Source organism: Sorex fumeus, unplaced genomic scaffold (genome assembly GCF_029834395.1).
Source record: "Sorex fumeus unplaced genomic scaffold, SorFum_2.1 ptg000130l, whole genome shotgun sequence".
In the NCBI taxonomy this organism is placed as follows: domain Eukaryota; kingdom Metazoa; phylum Chordata; class Mammalia; order Eulipotyphla; family Soricidae; genus Sorex; species Sorex fumeus.
Window position 1 is genome coordinate 1,175,588 of NW_026606187.1, and position 21,913 is coordinate 1,197,500.

Consider the following 21,913-nt stretch of genomic DNA (forward strand, 5'->3'; position numbering starts at 1 on the left):
CGGCTCCCCCTCGGCCCCCTCCGCTCCCCTCCTCTCCCTCTCCCCCCTCTTCCTCTCTCTCTCCTTCTCTCTCCCCCTCTCTTTTTTTCTACTTCTCCCTCTCGCTCTCCCTCTCTCTCTCCCTCCCTCTGGTCCCTTCACTGGGACACTCTCCCCCTCTCTCTCCCTCTCATCTCCCCGGGCCCCCCATGACAGCAACAGAACCGTGTGAGGCCGGGCGCATGACCTTGGTGAGGCGGCAAACACTGGCTGGGAGCCCCAGCGACCTTCAGACCCTCCAGACCCCCCATGCCCTGCCCTGCGGGTGGCCTCCAAACCCCCCAGACCCCCACGCTCTGCCCCAGCTCAGGCCTCCCCCCACCGCCCCCCCACACACTCCGCCTGAACCTTCCCGCTGCCTTCCCGTTCTCTCCGCAGCCCCAATTCCCCGGGCGTTTAGTGCCAAATTACCTGAAATAAACAAGTCACGCTAAGATCCTCTTTCCTTTCCAAACCCAAACAGCAGCTGGCAGCCAGGAGGGTTATTTATAACCCGCGCCCTCCTGGGTGCCACCGGCTCCAGCGGCTCCAGTGTGCAGAGCCAGGCTCTTCCTGGTGGGCTGGCCGGGGGTGGGGTGCGTGTGGGGGGCTGCCTGGTCAGTCGCTCGCCGCCCCCCCGCCCCCCCGCCCCCCCAGCTCCATGTTCTTCTCTCATTGCCAAGCCCGACTTTCCAGCAGTTGCCCTGACCGCCTGTGCCCTGCCCTGGGCTGCGAACCGGCCGACCACTTCGCCCCTCGGGGGCACCCCCAAGGAGGCACCCCCAAGGAGGCTTCCCTGCCTCAGCCTGCTGGGGACCCGACAGGAAGCGAAGGACAAGGACAGGACGGGCAGCTTACGGGACCCTTCAGGCCAGCATGCTGTAGCTGCTCGACCTCTGTGCCCTCTCCCGGAAGAAGCTCCCCAAGAGAACGCCCATTGCACAGATGCCAGTCCCGATAACCAAGGCCCTCGGATGTGCAGAAGCCTGGCCAGGGGAGATGACGAGGCCTAGGCGCCCTCTAGGGGGGTTGAAGGCCACTGGGGTTTGGCAGGGGCGCAGCCCTCTGCCAGTCCTGGTGCCCAGTGCTGGCAGTGGAGCGCTGGGCTCAAAGGCATGAGGACAGCCGCGCCCCTTCGAGACACCGAATGTTGGAGCTGCAGACATGGAGGCAGCACCTGGGGAAGCCTTGGAAAACAGACTTCCCAGGCCTGGGGTGGTAGGGCAGGGAGGGAGAGGTTAAGGCAGCCCCGTGTGAGGGCACCGTCTCCCCAGGCGGAGAGGAGTCTGCAGCAGCCGGAAGCCCAGGCACCTGGAGGGTTTCCGGCCCCAGAGCCTAATGAGGCTGGGTCCCCGCCCCACAGAAGGAGCCCCAGCACCACCGGGTGTGATCCCTGAGCACAGAGGCAGGAGTAAGCCTCCAGCATAGCCGGGCATGGCCCAAACACCAAAACCAACCCCCAGGGTCTTCATGGGAATTAGCTGGGTTTGTTTATTGCTTGCTATGGGGCCACCACCTAGGGCTGGAGCGATAGCACAGTGGGTAGGGCATTTGCCTTGCACGCAGCCAACATGGCCGAGCTGGGTTTGATTCCTCCGACCCTCTCAGAGAGCCCAGCAAGCTACAGAGAGAATCTCGCCCACACAGCAAAGCTGGCAAGCTACCCGTGACGTATTCGATACGCGAAAAGACAGTAACAACAAAGTCTCACAATGGAGACGTTACTGGGCCTGCTCGAGCAAATCGATGAACAACGGGAGGACAGTGACAGTGATGGGGCCACCCAGAGACTACACTCTGTGCCTGGGAGGGTCACTCCCAGTGGTGCTGGACACACATGCGGTGCCAGGGAGCGAACCCACCCCAACCTCCCAGGTGGAGCCTGTGGAGCCTTGCAGCCAACCCCGTGGCCCAGAAATCATTATTTCTAAAGACAATCCTTATTTTTAAAGACGAAAACATGACCGTGGGCACCCCGGGTGAGTAGGGGTGAGGCGTGGAGGGAAGGACGCTTCCCCCACCCTACCCAGTCCAAGGCGCTGTGGCCTCGTGGCTAAGGCCACGGCAGCCTAGGGGGGAGGGGAGGGGGGCAGCAGCTGCTTCTTTAGCCCTAGCTGCTTGGGGCCATCCCAGCTCTGGGGCCAGCTGCAGTCAGACCACGTGCCCAAGCCACTGACGGGCTGCTCTCTGACTTGGTTCTTACAGTAAATGCCCCGCAAACAGCCCCTCGCTCCTCCTCCCAGAGTAAGATCCTGCGCAAACTGATTGGTGAGTGAGTCTGTGCGTGGGTGCCTGCGTGCGTGCATGCATGTGTGTGTGTGTGTTTGTATGTGTGTGTGTGTATAGGGGGTCTTTCTTTTCAGAGGGAGGAAAGGGAAGAGGGGTCAGGCTATTCCCAGCAATACCCAGGGGTTACTCTGGGCTCTGTGCTCAGGGACAGTGCCTGGCAGTGCTCAGTGGCCCTGAGGTGGTGCTGGGACTCCAACTCTGGTAGGTGGCATGCACTGCTGGAGCCTCTCACGTGCTCTCACTGGGCCCCGGGTGGTGTCTTCAAATGGAGTTGATTTTTCCACCAGCCCAGGGGGCAGTCCTCCCTAGGGACTCACTCTTAAGTGTGAGACCCTCCCCACCCGCTGCGACACAGATCCTCGAGGACAGACCGGAGTGCAGGCTCTGTTTACTTGAATCCTGGATTCAGCAATCCTGCCTTAGAGCGGGGGTCTAAAACAGGGACAATTACAGCATGATGCTGAAAATCAAATCTCCTCTGTGACAGGAGATGGCAAACTTCCTGCCAGCCATCGAGTCAGTAATTTTGGCATTGTGGACCATCTAGTCTCTGTCATAACTAAAAGTCTGCTACCAAAGCATGAAAATAGTAATGGATTTCCTGCATACATTTGCATGCAATTACGTTCCAATAAAACTTTATTTGCAAAACCAGGCAGGGAGGCCGGAGAGCTTTGGGAAAGAGTCGCTTTAGGGATTCCCAGTAGGACGGAGGCTGTCGCTAATGCTTTTCTTTCTTACCAGACTACATGAAGTTCTTAGGGACCAAGACTGTGTCCCCTCCCCATTCCTAAAATTAAGACTATGAAATTCTCTCAATTTTTCCAATGTTGACAACATCCAATTATTCTTCCCCTTTTGGGCCACACCCATAGTGCTCAGGGGTTACTCCTGGCTCTGCTGTCAGGAATTACTCCTGGCAGTGCTCAGGGGGACATGTGGGATATTGACGATCGAACCTGGGTTGGCCGCATGCAAGGCGAACACCCTCCCCTGTACTATCTTTCTCTCTGACCTCGACATCCAACTTTAAAAAAAAAAATTTTTTTTTTTGTTTGTTTGGTTGGTTGGTTTTTGGGCCACACACCTGATCATGTTCAGGGTTTAGTCCTGGCTCTGCGGTTACTACAGGTGATGCTAGAGGATCATCTGGGATGCTTAACCCTTGCACTATCAGTTCCCAACATTGTTTTAGTGGTTAAAATCTTTTTGTTTTGTTTTGTTTTTTGATTTTTGGGTCACACCCAGCGTTGCACAGGGGTTACTCCTGGCTCATGCACTCAGGAATTACTCCTGGCAGTGCTTGGGGGACCATATGGGATGCTGGGAATCGAACCCGGGTCAGCTGTGTGCAAGCCGCCCTATCCGCTGTGCTATCGCTCCAGCCCCAAGTGGTTTAAATTTTTTAAATCTCAGACTTCTCTGTCCAGTAATGAACTGTGGGGGCGAAGGGCTCCTGATTTGCACGCAGGGGCTCTGGTTGACCTGGGCTCTATCTCAGACACCACATATGGACTCCAGACACCATCCGGGGTCACTCCCAAGTGTGGCCCAACAACCCTCCCCCCAAAAAAAAGAAAATGGAAAAGAAAAAGAAAAGAAAGAAATCAACTCTATGGGACAGTTCCAAGACCAGCCCAACCATTTCCCCTGCAGCTGAAGGCCAACCCCGCTCATCCTGACAGCTCTGGAGTCCAGCGCTGGGGTGGCCCCGCACACGCGTGCCACGAAGTGGAATAACAAAAGCCGGAGGGCCAAGTCCCTGCCCACGTGAAGAATGGGGTGGAAGTGGGGTGGAGGTCGGGGTCGCGCGAGCAGGTTGCTACGGAAGCCCACAGCGACACAGACATTTCCCGAGCCGCAAGGGGCCCCGCACGCCGGGAACTGGAGCGATCTGGAGCTGAGGGCCAGCGTCCCTCTAAGCCAGAGACGCAGACAGTTCAGCGCAGCCCAGGTAAATACCACACGGGACAGAAGCGTCAGCCCCGCCGACGGAACTCTCAGCCAGAACCTTCCCTCGCACGACCCCCACAGCCCCTCCGGCGTCTCGGGATTACGGCGGGGAGCGAGGCTAAATTTCACGCTGACATTATTCATTCTTGGAGAAAGTTTGCTGAGCAAATGAACAGTCTAAACGGGCCGTGTTGACTGTTTGCTCTGGGGACCCTAAAGCAAATGCTCAGCGTTCGAACCCTTTCTAATTAGATTGATGCGCTGAACTTTCATCTAATTATTATGTTCCTCGAAAAACGGAAGCGAACGCCCCTCACCCCCACACCACCAGGGAGTTTGAGACACGGGGGGAATACAATGCAGCCGGAACGGAAAGGGGAACATTCTCGTAGGCCGAGGGCTCACTGGCCGACAGCTGATCTTCGTGAACATACACGCTGCCGAGCCTGGGTCCCCTGTTGGGTGGCGACGGCACTGGGCCGGAAGTGCCCGGTTGCTGGGATGCGGCCCTGGCTGCCCCCGCTGTCCAGCTGCAGTGGACAGCCCATCTCGCTGTGGAGAGCATGGGCACGTGTCTGCCCGTTGCTCTGAGTGTCACACCGTCTCGCCCCGGTCACAACTCCACAGCAAACCACAGCCTGGGCCGCTTGGCAGCCGCCTCTGTTTTGACAGACAGACTGAGGCTCCGACTGAGAGGTCAGAGGGCACAGCTGAGTGTCCAACCCAGGGCCATATGGGGAGCCGGGCTTCCAAGCCTATGGCCCCTCCAGCTGCTGGTGTTACCAAGCCAGACGGACCTTGACTAAAGTCAAAACTTGGCTGGTGCAAAGCAGAGTGACCTGGATGTTGAAAGAAAACTAAAGGTCAATGCATTCTGGGGACACCTGGGAGACAGATCTGTTCCCGGATTTAGGAAGCAGGTGTCCAAGATTGGGGGGTGGGGGGGGGGGAATCATCCAAGCAGTGCTCAGGGGATAACTCGTGGCTCTGCACTCAGGAATTCTGGCAGGTTCAGGGAACCATATGGGATGCTGGGAATTGAACCCGGGTCGGCCACGTGCCAGGCAAGCGCCCTCCCCGCTGTGCTATCACTTTGGCCCACCTAGACCGTGATCCAGCAGGGCATGATTTACCAGGGGATATGTGCCTGTAAATCCCTGTGTAAATCAGTTCTCAAAGTCACTACAGAGGAAGCAATCTGCCAGATGCTAAGTCTGGTCTTTGGGGCAATTCTCACCGGAAGAGAATGAACTTTTCCCTATTAGAGCCACGGCAGGAAGGAGCAGCTCAGCCCTGGGCCACGGGGGCAGGACCGCTGAGATGCGGATGAGGGACGCCGGCTTCCCCATAAGGGTCTCGGGAAATGTTCACCAAGTGTGTTTAACAGACCCCGGGGGGAGATGGGATCTGCCAGGGCAAAACTATTTTCATCACAATTTCTAAGCCTTTTGGAAGAGCTGGGGCCCAACGGCAGGAGGTAAGCCACGTGACCTGGCATGGGGCTGACCCTGGCTGGACTCTCCGGCACCACGTAGAGTCCCACAATCATTGCCAGGGACCACTCCTGGGCACAGAGCTAGGAATAGCCCCTGAGCACTGCTAGGTGGGCCCCAGACAAAGCAAAGCAAACGGCTAATCCTTTTCCACAGAATTTGCAGAGATGATGTAAGAGCAGCACAGTAGGTCAAACTGCCTATTTGGGACAGCAAACTGTCCTCGTTGTCGTTACATTCTGTATTGCCATATGCTCGTGATAACGCCGAAAAAATGAACTCCACCTAAGAATATCCTAATGTGGGGCTCAGAGCGTTAGTACAGTGGACAGTAGGCCGGCCTTGCTCGAGGCCGAGCTGGTTCAATCCCAGCACTACATTATGGTCCCTAGAACCCCACAGGAATGACCCCTGAGCACAGTCCAAAAGAGAAAAAAGGAAGGGGGGGAGGGAATATCCTAATGTAACGGTGAAATTGATTTTGTTAAGTCCCAATCCACGAGTACACATCTTTTAACATTCCGTCTGAACAATGAAAACTTCTTTTCTAATGTAGCTATTACAGAAGATGAAATCATGACAGAACTGGAGGGTATAGCAGACGAGGGCAGAGGAACCAGGACAACTCTGGGTGCATCTCACTCATCTGTGGTACGGAGACGAGACAAAGGGCTGGGCGGGTTCAAATGAAGGCAGACCCCGGGCACTAGATCATAGAACTGAGATGCCAGGGAAGGGGAACGGATGGGGAGCAGGGATGGGCTGGACGCAGTACAGGACACTGGTCAAGGCTCTTGTAGATTTGGGTTGTGGACAGGTGAGGGTTACTATAAGCATCAACACTATTATAAGCATCTGACCGAAACTTCGCAATTTTCAAAAAATTTAATGGGGGCCTGGAGCGACAGCACAGCAGGTAGGGCGTTTGCCTTGCATGCGGCCGACCCGGGTTCGATTCCCAGCATCCCATATGGTCCCCCCAAGCACTGCCGAGTAATTCCTGAGTGCATGAGCCAGGAGGAACCCCTGTGCATCGCCGGGTGTGATCCCCCCAAAAAGTAATGGGATTAGCAAGGAGGTAGGGTGGGATGGATGGGTGGGGGACCTTGGATCTCTGGTGGGGTGGGTGTGGAGTTGGAATATTGTGTACTTGACACTCTATCATTAGGTCCTGGTGCCTAAATAATAAATTGAAGAAAGGTATTCTGTAAGAAATATAGGAAGAACTCATAAAGACTTGGGCAATGCATAGAAGGTGGTTCCTTCCAGAAGAAAACCTGTGTGATTATTTGAGGTGCTGGCTGAGCCAGCAACAAATCACGGTGCCATGTACTCGAATGAACAACTAACGGGCAGATCATTCCGACTCAGGGAGGAAGCGTTTCCTCCGTTGTGAAAGAAATGACTGTCGCTCAGAGGACATGCCGCAGGGTTCCTCACTGCCATCCAGGTCAAGCTTTCAAGTGAAAGGAAATAGAAAACTTATTTCCACTACCTCGAGTTTCCTAGCTTCCCGATACTTATGGGGCAGGGAGCCTACCTGGGGATGCTCAGGGGTTACTTCTGGCTCTGTGCCCAGAAATTCCACCTGGCAGTGCTTGGAGGACCTTAAGGGATGTCAGGATTCGAATCTGGGTGATATCAACTAGAGTGATACCTATAACTGGAGCGATACCAATAACACTATGTATTGATATTATATATTATAATATCATATCATAATATCATATTGATATTATATGATATTATATGTCCTGATGGATCTATCACATCTTCCAGAAGGGCAATGGAGAAGATTATTCATGACTTCTACTCAGATCTCTTTAATAGCCACGTCCACTTGCCCACATACCAAATTCCGCAGGATGGATATGTCGTTCCCAACGTTCTCCCTTCCGAAATCTGACACGCCATCTCGTCCATAAAGAAACAAAGAACACCTGGCCCAGACAAGGTCAGACCTGAACACCTGAAGAACCTACCGTCAGTACTCATCAATACACTGGCTCGGCTCTTCACACGCTACCTGTCTGAATTCAAGGTTCCATCCCAATGGAAAACTAGCAGGACTGTACTACTGTACAAGAAGGGAGACATCCACAATATTGGCAACTATTGTCCAATATGCCTATTGTCTGTCATCTACAAGCCGTTCACTCGAGTCATCCTGAATAGGATTGGCAGAACACTAGATGGACAACCATGCGAGCAAGCTGGGTTCCGAAAAGGATTCAGCACGATTGACCATATCCACATGATAACCAAGCTCATTGAGGTTTCTCAGGTGTTCAAGATGCCGCTCTGTCTAACATTCATTGATTTAAAGAAGGTCTTTGATTCTGTTGAGACGGAAGCGGTCATCGAAGCCCTAGCCAATCAGGGCGTTCAAACTCAATACATCAGGATCCTCCGTGAGCTGTATTACAGATTCACTTCCAGGATCTCACCATTCTACAAAGAAGTGATCATCCATGTCAAGAGAGGGGTTCAGCAGGGTGATACTATTTCACCAAAACTCTACAGTGCCAACCTTGAGAATGTCATGTGACAACTGGACTGGGAAGGAATGGGAGTGAAGATAGATGGTCGGTGACTCTACCACCTCCGCTTTGCTGATGACATTGTTCTAATAACACCAAACATCAGCCAAGCGGCACAATTGCTGACCGACTTCGACCGTGAGTGTGGAAAGGTCGGATTACAGCTGAATCTCATGAAGACAATGTTCATGAGAAACAGTCTTGTTCCTGACATTCTATTCACTCTCAACGGAACAACTATCTCCGAATGCAACAGTTATGTATACCCAGGTCAAGAAGTCAACATGACAAATGACCTGGCACCTGAGTTGCGCAGGAGGAAGAGAGCGGCTTGGAACGCCTTTAAGAGCATTGAAGAAATAACTAAGAGGACGAAGAACCTCTAGGTCCAAACACATCTCTTTGATTCCACTGTTCTTCCTGCATTAACATACGCCTCAGAGACCTGGGCCCTACGAAAACAGGATGAGAACGCTATTCGGGTCTCTCAAAGAGGAATCAAAAGAGCTATGCTTGGAGTATCATGCTTCACTCAAATGAGAGATAGAATCCGGAGTTCCGACCTCCAACAACGCTCAAGAATCAGGGACACTGTCTTGTTTGCCAAGGCATCAAAAATCAGATGGGCTGGACACGTAATGAGATTTAGAGATGACCGCTGGACTAGAGCCATTACCAACTGGATTCCACGGGATGTCAAAAGATCACGTGGACACCCACCTACGAGATGGTCAGATTTCTTCGTCAAGACCCTGAATGATCGGTTTGAGGCTCTTCATGTTCCTAGAATGAGCAGATGCCATTGGGCTACGCTAGCATGCAACAGGGATGAATGGAGACGTTACTGGTGTCAACTCGAGCAAATCGATGAGTAACAGGATATCAAGTTATCAAGCGATTGATATTATGTACTATGTATGATATGACAAAGGGCATTATTTGAAAGAGTTGCTACATACCACAAACCAATAGTTTTCAAACGACCAAGGTTTATCAAATCAAACGTGGTATATCAAACGTTCGATCAAAAGGCAAAACGGACTGAAGGACTTGAAAATAGCAAAGTGCAGAAAGTTCACTAAGATAGTCCCAGATCCGAGAATGTTCATGAAACTTTGACTTGCTACATTTTAGTGGAGCATTAAAAAAGGATCATGAAAACACTCCTAGTGTGAGGCCAGACTTTCTTCATACACATCAGCCCACACCAGAGCAGTGGGTTGCCGGAACAGAAACGAGAGTCCAGCTATCTTTTATTAGTGTTCGTGATGATTTGAGGAAATGCGAAACAGAGCCAGTTAGTCCATTAATATCAGGGGGCAGGGAACACAGTTGGTTTTTCTCTTAAAAAATAGTGCATTCTGAACTGTTTATTAGGCTGCTGTTTCTTTAGTAAATGGATAGGTGTTACAAGATGTTCTCAGCTCTAATTTCTGATGTGACCAGTATCAGACAGCAGCAACGCTCTCTGTGGGGGGAGGTGGTTTGGGGCCACACTCTTGTGCTGCTCAGGGGCTATTCTTGCTCTGTGCTCGGGAGGGACCCCTAGCAGTGCTCAGGGAACTTGAACCAGGGTTGAGGGCTTCTCTCTCTCTGATCTCTCTGGGCCCAGCAATGGTCTTCTGAGATGAGACCAAAAGGCATGAGAGCTATAGCGCTACTGGACCGTTTCCCAAAGTGGGTGATACTGCCACCTCCCTCCCCACAAGGAGGGGGCCTGGAATGATTCAGGGGGCTGATGGCAGCCTCCAGTGCAACTTGGGTCCACTTTCTGTCTGTTTGCTTAAAGAAACTAGATTTCCAGGGGAGTACCAAATCAATTTTTTTTAAAGGAGTAGCTAGGCCAACTAAGTTTGGGAATGCCTTCTCTATAGCAACATGACAATGACCTCTCCACAAGTGCATATTGGCAATAAAGATTTTATAGTACCTCCAAGTACATGGGCACAGCCTGCTTTGAAGCAGCTGCAGATGGACGCAATTAATTTTTTTTTAACAGTGCATTAAGTGGCAATCACGAAGGGAGAAGTTCGCCAAAGCTAGAGGCAGTGCCGAAATGAGAAAAAGGACGTGGACTCCAGCACAGACCCTGCCCACGACTCCAGACACTCGTCTCTCCATCTTCCAAGTGAGAGGGCAGAGAAGCCTATTTGCAGGTTGCTCCCAATTGTCCACTCCAGGATCCTACTCAGGGATGCCTAAAGAGTGACCACAGGCTGTGATGTGGCCTTGGTTTGGGGGACAGAACGCACACCCATCAGTCCTTGGGGTCTGGTCCTGGCTCTGTGCTCAGGAATCACTCCTGGCAGTGCTGGGGGGACCATATGGGCTGTCCAGGATCGCACCTGCGCCGGCCATGTGCAAAGCAAACACCCTCCACGCTCTACTATGTCCCGGGACCCTGAAGCTTCCCTTTGCGAACTCGACTTTGCCCAGCGTCCGCGAAAGGCCTAGGCAATCTCTTGCCAAACTCAACTCCCCCTCCCCCGGCACGGTTGGGGGGCGTCTGGGGGGGGTGTCCCTGTCCACTCTGCCCCCTTGCAGGCGGTCTGCCCTTGGACAAGTGCCTCGCCTTCTCTGGGCCTTGGCGACTTCCCTGCAGGGCGGTCACCCTGACGGCCAGCAGGGAGCGTTCCTGGCACTGACCGGGACTGTCAGGCAGGCTCCTGACCCCCACCCCACAACGCAAGCCCCCTGCAGACCCGCTGCCCACGGGGGAGGCCGCCTGAGCCCCGACCCCTGCTGGGCGGTTCCCAGAGCCCGCAGCTCCACACATCTCAGGGCGCGGAGACCCTCCTCGGCCCTCTGCCTCTCCTTCCCCGCCCGCGCCCCCTTCCTGCGGGGGGTCCTGCGCGACGCCGGCTCCGCACAGTGGCCAGGCCACCTGCCCTTCGCCCTGGCCCCGCGCCCCAGCAAGGCTCCTTTTCCCTCCGATCGGCGACCGCGTCGATGCAAGCAGGGGCGGTCCGGGGCGCTGGGGTCTAGGATCCTGGCCGGAGAAGGCCTCGGGAGGCGACGGGAGCTGCCCGCCCTCCCGCGGGGGGCCCGCAGACACTCACCGTCCATCCCCGAGAGGCGGCGGTTCCGGGGGCTCGGACCGGAAGCGGCCCGTCGACTGTTTGCAGTTCCCCTGGTTACCGCGGGGCCCCGGGCCAATGGCGTGCGAGAGGGCCGCCGGGCTGGTCCAATCGGGCGCCTGGTCCCGCCCCGGGGGCGGGCGCGCGCCGTGCGCAGGCGCGCCGGGCGGGCCGAGTGCGCGCAGGCGCTGCGGGCGCGGCGGCCGGTGGCGATGGACGCGCTCGAGTCGTTGTTGGACGAGGTGGCCCTGGAGGGGCTCGACGGCCTGTGCCTGCCCGCGCTCTGGAGCCGCCTGGAGACGCGGGTGCCGCCCTTCCCGCTGCCCCTGGAGCCCTACACGCAGGAGTTCCTCTGGCGGGCGCTGGCCACGCACCCGGGCATCAGCTTCTACGAGGAGCCTCGGGAGCGGCCGGACCTCCAGCTGCAGGACCGGTCAGCGGCCTGGCCGTGCGGGCAGGCGGGCGGCGGGCGGCGGGCGCCGTGCCCGGAGCGTCGGCCGGCGCGGGGCTGGGCCGAGTTGCGGCGGGGGGTCCCGCGGGCCTGCAGCTGGGGCCGGGCTGGGAATTGCACGGCAGCTGGTGACCTCCAGGCGCGCCCGTCCGCGTGCAGGGGGCTGGGAGGTAGGGGTGGGGGGTGGGGGGATATTTTTACTCTGAACCTGGGGGTCGCATGGAGCCCCGAGGCGCTTCGGATCTGCGCAGGAGGAGCCAATCTTGAGAGACTAATCAGGCGGGCCTGGCTGCAGGAAGGTGCACTCAGGCAGCCTGAGCTGCAGGGGCCCGACCTTGCAGAGACCCTGGGCGCTGGGGGCTTGGGGAGGGGGCTGACCGCGACCCTCCACATCTTGCAGAGGAGGAAGCAGCTGCAGAAAAAACGTTTCTCAGGTTCCTCTGTTATCTGATCCGAGCCCCTCTGCTCGCATCAGCCAGGTTGCAGAGAACAGTCCCCCGAACGGCACTCCCCAAAAGTGAGACCCAAAGGTTGCATTTAAGGGGGCTTCTTGGGAAGGTTCTCTGAGGACATGGCACACCACGGAAAGCCCGAGGAAGAGAGAGCAGATTTGGTCAAAGTGTAGAAGTGAAGTTCACTGTCGCTGTCCTCCCGTTGTTCATCGATTTGCTCCAGCGGGCACCAGTGAAGTTTCCATTGTGAGACTTGTTGTTACTGTGTTTGGCATATCGAATATGTCACAGGTAGCTTGCCAAGCTTTACCATGCGGGTGGGATACTCTCGGTAGCTTGCCGGGCTCTCCGAGAGGGGCAGAGGAGTCGAACCCGGGTCGACCGTGTGCAAGGCAAACGCCCTATCCGCCATGCTATTGCTCCAGCCCGAGGGGGAATAATAGTTGTCACTGGGGTCTGTGTTTCTGACGAGTTGAGACCGCAGCCTGCCCTTTCGTCTAGGGAGTTCCAGAACTTGAACCTGGGCGTCTGTTAGAAGATAACCCAGTTATCTCCTAGTTTCCTAAAGAAAAAGTTGAAGAGGGGACAGGACTTAGGTAAAGTCATCAGCAAATTTCCAGAGCATGGCTGAGTATAGTATAGCGAGCGTTTGCCTCGCACGTGGCCCACCAGGGTTCTGTCCCTAGCCCCACATAGGGTCCCCTGCGCCCGCCAGGAGTGATCCTGAGCGCTGCTGGGTGTGGCCCCCAAACAAAACAAAAAGGGGTAGCCGGAGCAGAGCTCAGTTTTAAACCAGGGGCTCCAGGTACCTGATTTACTCTGTCCTTAAGTAAAAAGGACAGTAAAATCAGTAGCCTCTGGATCCAGTTAAGGCTCTTATTGTTTATCAGAAGAATTGTTGGAGGGTTAGGAAGGACAGAGGATGAAGTTGTGAGAAGTCGTGAGTTCAGTCACAAATGGAACAATCCAGTGGACCACTCATGATTTGGTTTATGGCAGTGCATATGAAATTCGAGGTTCTTTTGGGACGTCTAAAGTGGAGATTCTGGTGAGCAAAACATTGGCTTCATGGGAATGAAACCCAGCCAAAGGGAGGAACTGAGCGCCTGAGGAGTTGGTAACTGCAGCTGTTGTGGATGATGGGAGAAGTGGGGTCCTGAGGTGCCATTTAGACACTGATGGGAGATGGAAGGGACAGCTGGGGCCCTGAAGGCTGGGGAACAGGGTCTGGGAGTGGAGGGCCCAGGGATCCAGCGGTCAGCAGGGCTGAAGAGACTCTGTGGGATTTAACCTGCACTAGACTCGCAGGCCATGAGCGTGGTTTCTCGGGAGGAGGACAGCTCTGCTGATGGGCCAGGAGGAAGCAGGGCAGAGACGGCACCCGGCAGGCAGCCGCGAACACGTCCTTCCCAGGGCGGAAAGGGACTTCCCTGGAGGTGGGGGCGCAGTCATAACCTCATTTTTAAAACCTACATATAAAAATGGAGGCATTTGATGGTAATGAAAGGCATGAGAGAGAAGGATAATTGTTGGAAATGATCATTTTGGACAGAAATTGGATGTTGAAAGTAGGTAAAGGTTTATGCCTGATAACCTTTCATTATCTGTATTGCAAACTCTAAGGCCCAAAGGGGGGCATGGAAGGGGGGAAGAGAGAGAGAGAGAGAGAGAGAGAGGAGAAAAGAAAAGTACCTGTTATAGAGGCAAGCTTGGGTAGGGAGCAGGGAAACTAGGGACATTGGTGGTGGGAAATGTACACTGGTGAGGGGATGGGTATTGGAACATCATAGTACTGAAACCAATCACAGAAAACTTTGTAACTGTGTATCTCACTGTGATTCAATTTAAAGACTTTTTTTTTTTTCTAAATCCTCATGAGATCGGTGTTTGGGCAGAAGAGACAGGACTGTGGATTCCAGAGATGAGTTCGTGCGGGCACTAGGTTTGCAGGGAAACTGCTGGGTCCTGCTCGGACCCAAGCGCTGGTTCTCGTTCCGGCACTCAGCCTCTGGGACGTGTGCGTCCTCTTGGCTAGCGAGGCGGGGATCGAGCTGGTCACAGAGAAAGGCCCGCACGAGAGAGAGAGAAGGGGTGGGACAGAGCGACAGCACTTCCTGAGTTGGGCTCTTCCCTTAGGTATGAAGAGATCGACCTGGAAACCGGAATTCTGGAGTCCAGAAGGGACCCGGTCCCTCTGGAGGACGTCTACCCCATCCACATGATCTTAGAGAACAAGGACGGCATCCAGGGCTCCTGCCGCTACTTCAAGGAGAGGAAGGACATCACGAGCGAGATCAGGACCAAGGCACTGAAGCCCCGCTGCACCATGCTGGAGGCTTTTGCCAGGTACTGCCCCGCCGTGCCAGGCAATGCTGGGTCTGCACCTGCATGCCAGCTGGGGGCACAGGTAGAACCAGGGAACGTGTGGCCACCCGGCACTCAGCCTGTCCCTTCCCTCTTCTCCCTCGAGGGCTGGGCCAGGGTGGGGGCCCCTTCCTCTGTCCTGGGCTGCAGCTGCCGGGACTTGCTGTCTTTCTTCCTCCTGTCCAGCCCGGGCCCTGGGCTGCCCATCCACCCTCCCAGGAGTCTCCGGTTCCAGCTTCCCAGAGTGGCTGTCCCGGGCCCTCCTCCATGGACCCCCCCCCACTGCTGTCCACCCCTCCCACGGTGGCTGCTCCCACGGACATCTGTCACGTGTCTGGAACTCACCCACTCTTCCTCCGGGTGCACAGAGCAAGAGCCGCCCTCTGCCCCGATCCGCCTTCTTGGCCTTTCTCTCCTCGCTTCTGTCTTCTAGCTAGTCCATGCCCCACGCCATGGGCCGGTGCTTCTGGGTAGAATGTTGTGCCCGCAGAATCTTGCATCACTCTTTCTTCCCTTCGTTCACCCTCGAACATAGCAGCTCCTCATCCCCTGTGGTCCAGGGCACGTGTTCTTTTAGGGACGCCACACCCGGCAGTGCTCAAGACTAACTCCTGGCTCAGGGGTCACTCCTGGTGGGGCTGGGGGGAGTCACAGATCAACAGGGTGCTGCACCCTGCTCAGCCACTTGCAAGGCAAACTCCCTCCCTGCCAAGCTATTGCTCCGGGCTAGGCAAAGCGTAGTCCTTAAGCCTGTGACGTCCAGATGCGGAGGCGAGCTCAGCCTGCCTTTTATGTAAGACAGACCCCCCGGCTGTTCAGCTGTGCAGAGCCTGGTTCTAGGCTCTCCGTGAAGCCAAGGCAGCTGAAGCGGAAGTGAAAGGTAGATGTCTTCTGTCCCCGCTAACATGGTGGCGGAGACAAAGCCACATGCACAAGGTGACAGAGAGCAGGCCCTGTGGGCAGGCGTCTGTCAACAGCAGGACCTGAGGAAAGTGGCCCAGGCACGGTGAGAGGGTGGTGGCCGCCAGGCTCTCCTAGGCGGGCCCTCCGTCACTGGCCTCGGGGAAGGGGGCCTTGTCCCACTGGGGGTGTCGTAATGCCAAGGAGGCCGTGAGTACCAGGGGCGATGCCAGCACCTCGTCCTCTGTGTGTGTGTGAGCGGCGTGGGTCAGCCTGCCCCAGCTGTGGGCGGAAGGTAGCTGGCCACCGAGAAGGGGGGCCTGTTAGCCTCTGCCCACCGTCTGTGTTTTCACTCGGAAGTGTGTCAGAGTGACTTCCGGGGAGTGTCCTCGGCCCCTCTCAGCCGTTACTCCTCACACCGGCCCCATGGCAGGAGCTCCTGGCTGGTGCACGGGCCAGTCTTCAGCGGTTTCCCCTCCACAGTGCTCTGCATCCTGAAGTGTGTCTGCCTGGCTCACTCAGCAGATACTTACAGTGCCCCAGCCAAGTTCCAGACCCTGGTGTTCAGACCCTGCCCCACAGCTGTTCTGGGGGACAGGGCATCCACCCTGTGGCACTTTTGCTTGAAGGGGGCTTGGATGGGGACCTGTCACAGTGCCTGCCTGTATCTCTTCTGCGTGTGTTCGGTGCTGTGGAGAGTATGGGAGTGGTTGGGGGAGGTGGGCGGGGGAGCATCTGGGTGGGGCCGCATAACAGACTCAGTCTCCCAAAGATCTGGGGGAGACTGGCTGGGCCGAGTTAGTCCCTGGCCTCAGGCCCAGCAGGGCCCACGTGTCCGCGGGTGTGTGGGACAGTCCGGCTGAGGTGGAGGGCTGGGTTTGGTGTGATGGTTCTGGCATTAGGCGGGAAGTGACCGGGGACTCTTTGTCCCCCACACTCTGAGGTTCTGGGTCTGAAGCCGACGTGAACGAAAAGCTTGCAGACCTCCAACAAGAGGCAAGGGATGACGATTCTCCAGTTTTCATTTAGGGCAGGAAGGAAAATGGGAGTCTTGCAGAGTTTTGTCAATGTGTACATGCACAGAAAACAATTCTTCAGCACCAGATTGGCTCTACGTGACACGTCAATGGGTCTCACAAAATGAAAAGCAATTTTGCGTAGAAGCAGGAAGAGACCAGCATCGTGTGATGTGGAAGCTGGGAAGAAGAGTGAAGGTTGTTAACCCTGGAATTGAAGGTAGAGATCAATCCACCCAACAGGCCGGAAGGACGGTGTGAGCTCAGAGCAGCCGTCAAGCAACATCTGCAGAAGAGGAATTAGAGCCACAGCACTGCGGGGAAGACATGCGGCCGACTAGATTCCATCTCCGGCATCTCAGAGGGTCCCCTGAGCTCTGCTGGAAGTGATTCCCGAGCACAGAGCCAGGAGTTACCCCTGAGCATGATTGGATGTGCTTTAGCCTCCTCACCCCCCCCCCCCCCCCCAAACAACTGCAGATGGAAAGGACTGGAGAAGAAACTCAAACACAGTGCCGAAGGGAGATGTTAGCGTGCAAGAGAAAAGCGTGTGAAAAACCCAAGATCAACTTTCAATCAGGAAGACGACTCCGGAAACAGTGAAATGGCAATATTTGATCAATCTCCACGACTTCCTTGAACACTGATGTTTTGATTTCACCGGTGAAAAGATGAGTGTCGGAAGTGATCAGAGAAAAAACCAGCTCCTGCCGCCTCTGGGGAAGAGACCTTAAACTGCAACGGAAACATAGTCCTCAAGATGGGTTAAGCAGTCGTACAAGCACGTTATAAGTTTCAGTTTCTCGATTTGTGCACAGTGTTTAGGAGCCTGGGGGCTGTGCCTAGTCATGCTTGTCCATCTGGACTGGACAGGTCAGTGCTGCAGGAGCCACTGACACCACCCCAGAGGTGCTGGGAGGCCCCCAGGATTTTACCCGCTCTGAGTGGTGGTGGATAACATGCAGTGGCGGGGTCAAGCGTGGGTCTCCAGGGGGAAATCATTCCCAAAAGCAGGGCCAACTCTCGTCATCCCAGGTAGCAGATTTATAACTAAAATAAGGTAACAAGATAATCCTAATAGGACTTCCAATGACAGTTTTCAAGGAAATACAACAGCAACAACAAAAATCAGTAGGATTTTTATGGAGTCACGAAAGTTTTAAAAAATTAAAAGAGGGGCTGGAGCAATAGCACAGCGGATAGGGCGTTTGCCTTGCACGCAGCCAACCCGGGTTCAATTCCCAGCATCCCATATGGTCCCCTGAGCACCGCCAGGGGTAATTTCTGAATGCAGAACCAGGAGTAACACCTGTGCATCGCCGGGTGTGACCCCCCACCCCCCAAAAAAATTAAAAGAGCCCTTACTTAGCTATGATAGTCCTGAGGAGTAACAGGACTAATGTAGGCACTGTGTTACCTGACACTGGGTTATAATGCAGCAGTATAGAAAGCTGTCTGATTCCGGAATAAAATCAGCCATGCCCGTCAGTTGCAACCCTCAGTTGTGAGCTCAGAAGAAACCCACGCATTTACTGATAATTTATAAAACAGGATCTAAGGTCGTCCAGTAGAGATTGAAGAGTCTTCACACAGTGGTATTCAGATGACTTGACAGCTCTCGGCAGGAAAATGAAGCTGGACCCCTTTAACACCGTACATGCAAGGAAATCCAAAATGGGACCAAGACCTGGATGGGAACTGTGACCGGAACGTTGGTGGAATGTTCTGTGGCATTAGCCATGGCGTTATTTGGGACTGGGCTCCCAACGTCAAGGGAAATGAAAATAAAGCAGTTTGGAGACATTCATTTTGAGAGGCTTTTGTACCACAGGAGAAAATGTAATGGAGAGTGAAAAGGATTAAGAAAACAAAAAATCCAATTAAAATGGACAAAAGGTTTGAATAGACACTTTTATTTCTTTGGTTTGTTTTGTTTGGGGCTCAACACCTGCCAGTGCTCAGAGCTTAATCCTGGCTCTGCACCCAGGCATCACTCCTGGCAGGCTCAGGGGACAATACAGGAAGCCAGGTATGGAACCCCAAAGCACTGTGTGCAAGGCAAGTGTCCTGCCTACTGTTCTCCAGCCCTTGAGTAGACTTATCAGGAGGGCCATACCACTGGCCAGTAGGCATGTGAGAAAATAGCCACTATAAGGAATCACGAAAGATTTAAAAAAATAGGGGCTGGAGTGATAGCACAGCGGGTAGGGCGTTTGCCTTGCAGCTGACCCGGGTTCGATTCCCAGCATCCCATGTGGTTCTCTGGGCACCGCCAGGGGTAATTCCTGAGTGCATGAGCCAGGAGTAACCCTTGTACATTGCTGGGTGTGACCCAAAGAAAGAAAAAAAAGATTTAAAAAACTTAAAAGAGGGGATGGAGCAATAGCACAGCAGGTAGGGTATTTGCCTTGCACGCGGCTGACCCGAGTTCGATTCCCAGCGTCCCATGTGGTCCCCTGAGCACCTTGGTGTCTGATCGTCATGGAAATGAAAATTAAGGCCATAGAGAGACCTCAGGCCAGTGAGTAGCTGCTACAAAGAACTTTTGTGAATTGTAGCAAGCTGTTGGCCAGGTTGTGGAGAAGGAACTCTTGTGCGCAGTCGGTAGGAATGCAGGTCAGTACAGACAATGTTGTACCGAGATTGTACCTCAGTCGGAGATACAGGATGCAGGAATCCGGTTTGTGGAGATACGAAGACTCCAAACATTCAGAATTCGTAGGGTTGACTACATCGTTGTTCACAGCAGGGAGCTTTAGCCACGGATCTAAGGACCAGTGTTGGTCCCTGGTGGATCGGGAGGTTGAAAAGTACCTGTCCGCTGCCCTCATAACAGCTGGGAGCAGGTATAAAAGGGGCATAGCTACTCAGATACAGACACTATGCAGGTGCTCCTCCTGAGGGCGATTAGATGAGAAGTATGGCACGGTTACATGTGGAATATTATTCAGCCATAGACAAAGACAGAACAAGGGGCCAGAGCAGTTAAGGCACTCACTTTTGCACACAACTGGCCCAAGTTTAAACCCCAGGGCCCCCCGAGCCCTACCAGGAGCGTTCCCTGAGCACAGAGCCAGGTGTAAGCCCTGAGCACAGCCAGGTGTGCCCCCCCTCCCACACACAAGGACAGAGACATAATAGAGAATTATGAATAATTAAAATCATGAAAAGTAATTTGCCTCACAGATGGAAGAAGCTTGAGGGAATTAAGTCAGTTGGGGAAAAAATAGGCATCAACTCGGTATTGAATGATTTCAGTGAGTGCAGCGTGAGGATAGACCGTTGGTGAGAGGCAAGACAGTCGATGTTGCTAATAGCCCCAAGTTACCTGAGAAAAGGATGGGAGATCAGCAATAAATGATCAGCAATAAATAAATAAATAGAACCCAAATAACTTCTCGTTCATATAGCAAGTAGGGAGTACAAAGGCTGGGGGGAATAAAACCCGGCAAACAACTGAGCCGCAGGTGAAAGAAGAAAAGAAAAGAATGATTCTCCGAGTGTCCGGTTTCCTGCTCCGTTTTCCTAAACTCAGCTGGTTTCTCTGTTCCTGCCCCGCAGGTGGGGTAAGAAGCTGATCCTCGTCGCCTCGCAGGACATGCGCTACCGGGCCTTGATCGGCTCTGAGGGGGACCCCGACCTGAAGCTCCCCGACTTCTCCTACTGCATCTTGGAGCGGCTGGGCCGGTCCCGGTGGCAAGGGGAACTGCAGCGAGACCTGCACAGCTCTGCGTTCAAGTACGGGGCTGTCGGCCGTCTTCCTTTACCCCCCTCCGCCCACCGTGTGTGCACGCACCAGGCCTGTGCGCTAACCACTACCCCACCTTCCCGGCCCTCTGTGATCTCCACTTCCCACCCTAGACCCCGTCCCCATGCGGGCAACTTGCGTCTACCTCCCTGCGTCCCCTCATCTCTGCCACCTGAATCTGGGGTCGTGGGATTGAGCACCCTGCGTCCTCTTTGAAGAGGTTCTCAGTGAAATGTGATTGTCCCAACCAGGATTTTTTTTCCCCCCAGATTTTTTTTTTTGGTTTTGCTTTATGGTGCCACACCTGGTTGTACTTAGGGGTCACTCCTGGTGGTGCTTTGGGAACCCTGTGGAGTGCCAGGGGTCCAGCCTGGGCCAGCCGCACACAAAGCATACGCTTCCCCTCGCACTATCGCTCTGGCCCCCACGTGAGACGTCTTGAGGGGCAGCAGGTATTACTGGTGGCAAGCGGTCCGAGGAAGGGTTGACCCGAGCGTGTCCACAGACTGGGGTGTAGGGCCCCCCTGGTGGTCGGCCCCCAGGGGCTTGGGCGTCTCATCCCCGCCCCAGCTGTCCCCTCCCGCTTTTCCTTGCCCCGCCCCCTTGCCCTCTCCTGGGGGCCTGGGCTGCCTTTGTGGGCTTGGCCCGTTGTCTCGGCTCTGCTCCAGACAGGCTGGGCCTGACTCCGACTCTCCCGCGGCCCAGGGTGGATGCCGGGAAGCTGCACTACCACCGGAAGATCCTGAACAAGTGCGGCCTCATCACCATGCAGTCGCACGTCATCCGCCTGCCCACGGGCACCCAGCAGCACTCCATCCTCCTCCTGCTCAACCGCTTCCACGCGGACAGGTAGTCGCAGGCCCAGGGCCCGCACTGGGGTCTGCTTGGGGTTGGGTGGGGTTTTCCAGTTATGGGTAGAAGTCGCTCTCGGTGGAGAAGAATCCGCGAGCTACACAGACCGGAAGAGCCAAGCACCCTTGCTCTCCTCACGGTCCCGCAGGGAGGGGTCGGCACACTTAACTGGGTGACTCTGCAGGGGCAGGGGGTAACGAGTCAGAGCCCGGTGGGGTTTGTAGAAGTGACCCAGCTGCGTGGTCGGGTCGGGCCAGAGCCGCAGGGGTGCGGCGGGTAGGGCGGGAAGGTGAGCCCGTGCCCCAGGGGGCAGCTGTGCAGGCTGGTCCCTCTCCCCCTCTAGGTTGGGGTGACTCATTACCTGGTACGGGAACCCTGCAGAGGGGCCCCAGCCTGCCGGTGCCCCCGCCCGCGCCCCCAGCCCCCTTTGTGGGCAATTCAGAAACCCGGAAAAGCAGAAACGTCCCACAGCAGCCCGGTGGCTCAGAGCTTGCAACTGCCCTGCCGAGTGGCTGTGCCGTGGCAGCCCGTGCCCTGCCCCGCGGTCACTGCCTGTGTCCTGACTGAGACAGTGAAGGGAGCCGGAGGGCGACCCCTTGGCCCTGCGGCCCGTGTCGTGTCCAGCAGCTGCACCCACCACGGACCCACTCGAGCTCATTGCGGCCCCCATGCCCCGTGTGGAGGGCCCTGGCCGTGCGGGGCGCGCTCCTGGGCTCCACTGGAGTGTGGGACGTGGCTGTGGGTGCTGGGAAGTTCGGGG

General features: G+C 55.3%; 2 protein-coding genes across 2 annotated transcripts in view; one reads left to right on the forward strand and one right to left on the reverse strand.

Annotated features, from left to right (window-relative positions):
• The window catches only part of KATNIP (katanin interacting protein), a 107,503-nt gene extending 96,099 nt beyond the window's left edge, over positions 1 to 11,404 (reverse strand). The window contains exon 1 of the mRNA XM_056138799.1: positions 11,353 to 11,404. Coding sequence (XP_055994774.1) covers positions 11,353 to 11,359 — 7 coding nt within the window. The 5' untranslated portion in view covers positions 11,360 to 11,404. The remainder of the gene's footprint in view (positions 1 to 11,352) is intronic.
• A 143-nt stretch (positions 11,405 to 11,547) lies between these two features.
• The window catches only part of GTF3C1 (general transcription factor IIIC subunit 1), a 41,855-nt gene continuing 31,489 nt past the window's right edge, over positions 11,548 to 21,913 (forward strand). The window contains exons 1-4 of the mRNA XM_056138945.1: positions 11,548 to 11,803; positions 14,410 to 14,619; positions 20,115 to 20,291; positions 21,007 to 21,150. Coding sequence (XP_055994920.1) covers positions 11,583 to 11,803; positions 14,410 to 14,619; positions 20,115 to 20,291; positions 21,007 to 21,150 — 752 coding nt within the window. The 5' untranslated portion in view covers positions 11,548 to 11,582. The remainder of the gene's footprint in view (positions 11,804 to 14,409; positions 14,620 to 20,114; positions 20,292 to 21,006; positions 21,151 to 21,913) is intronic.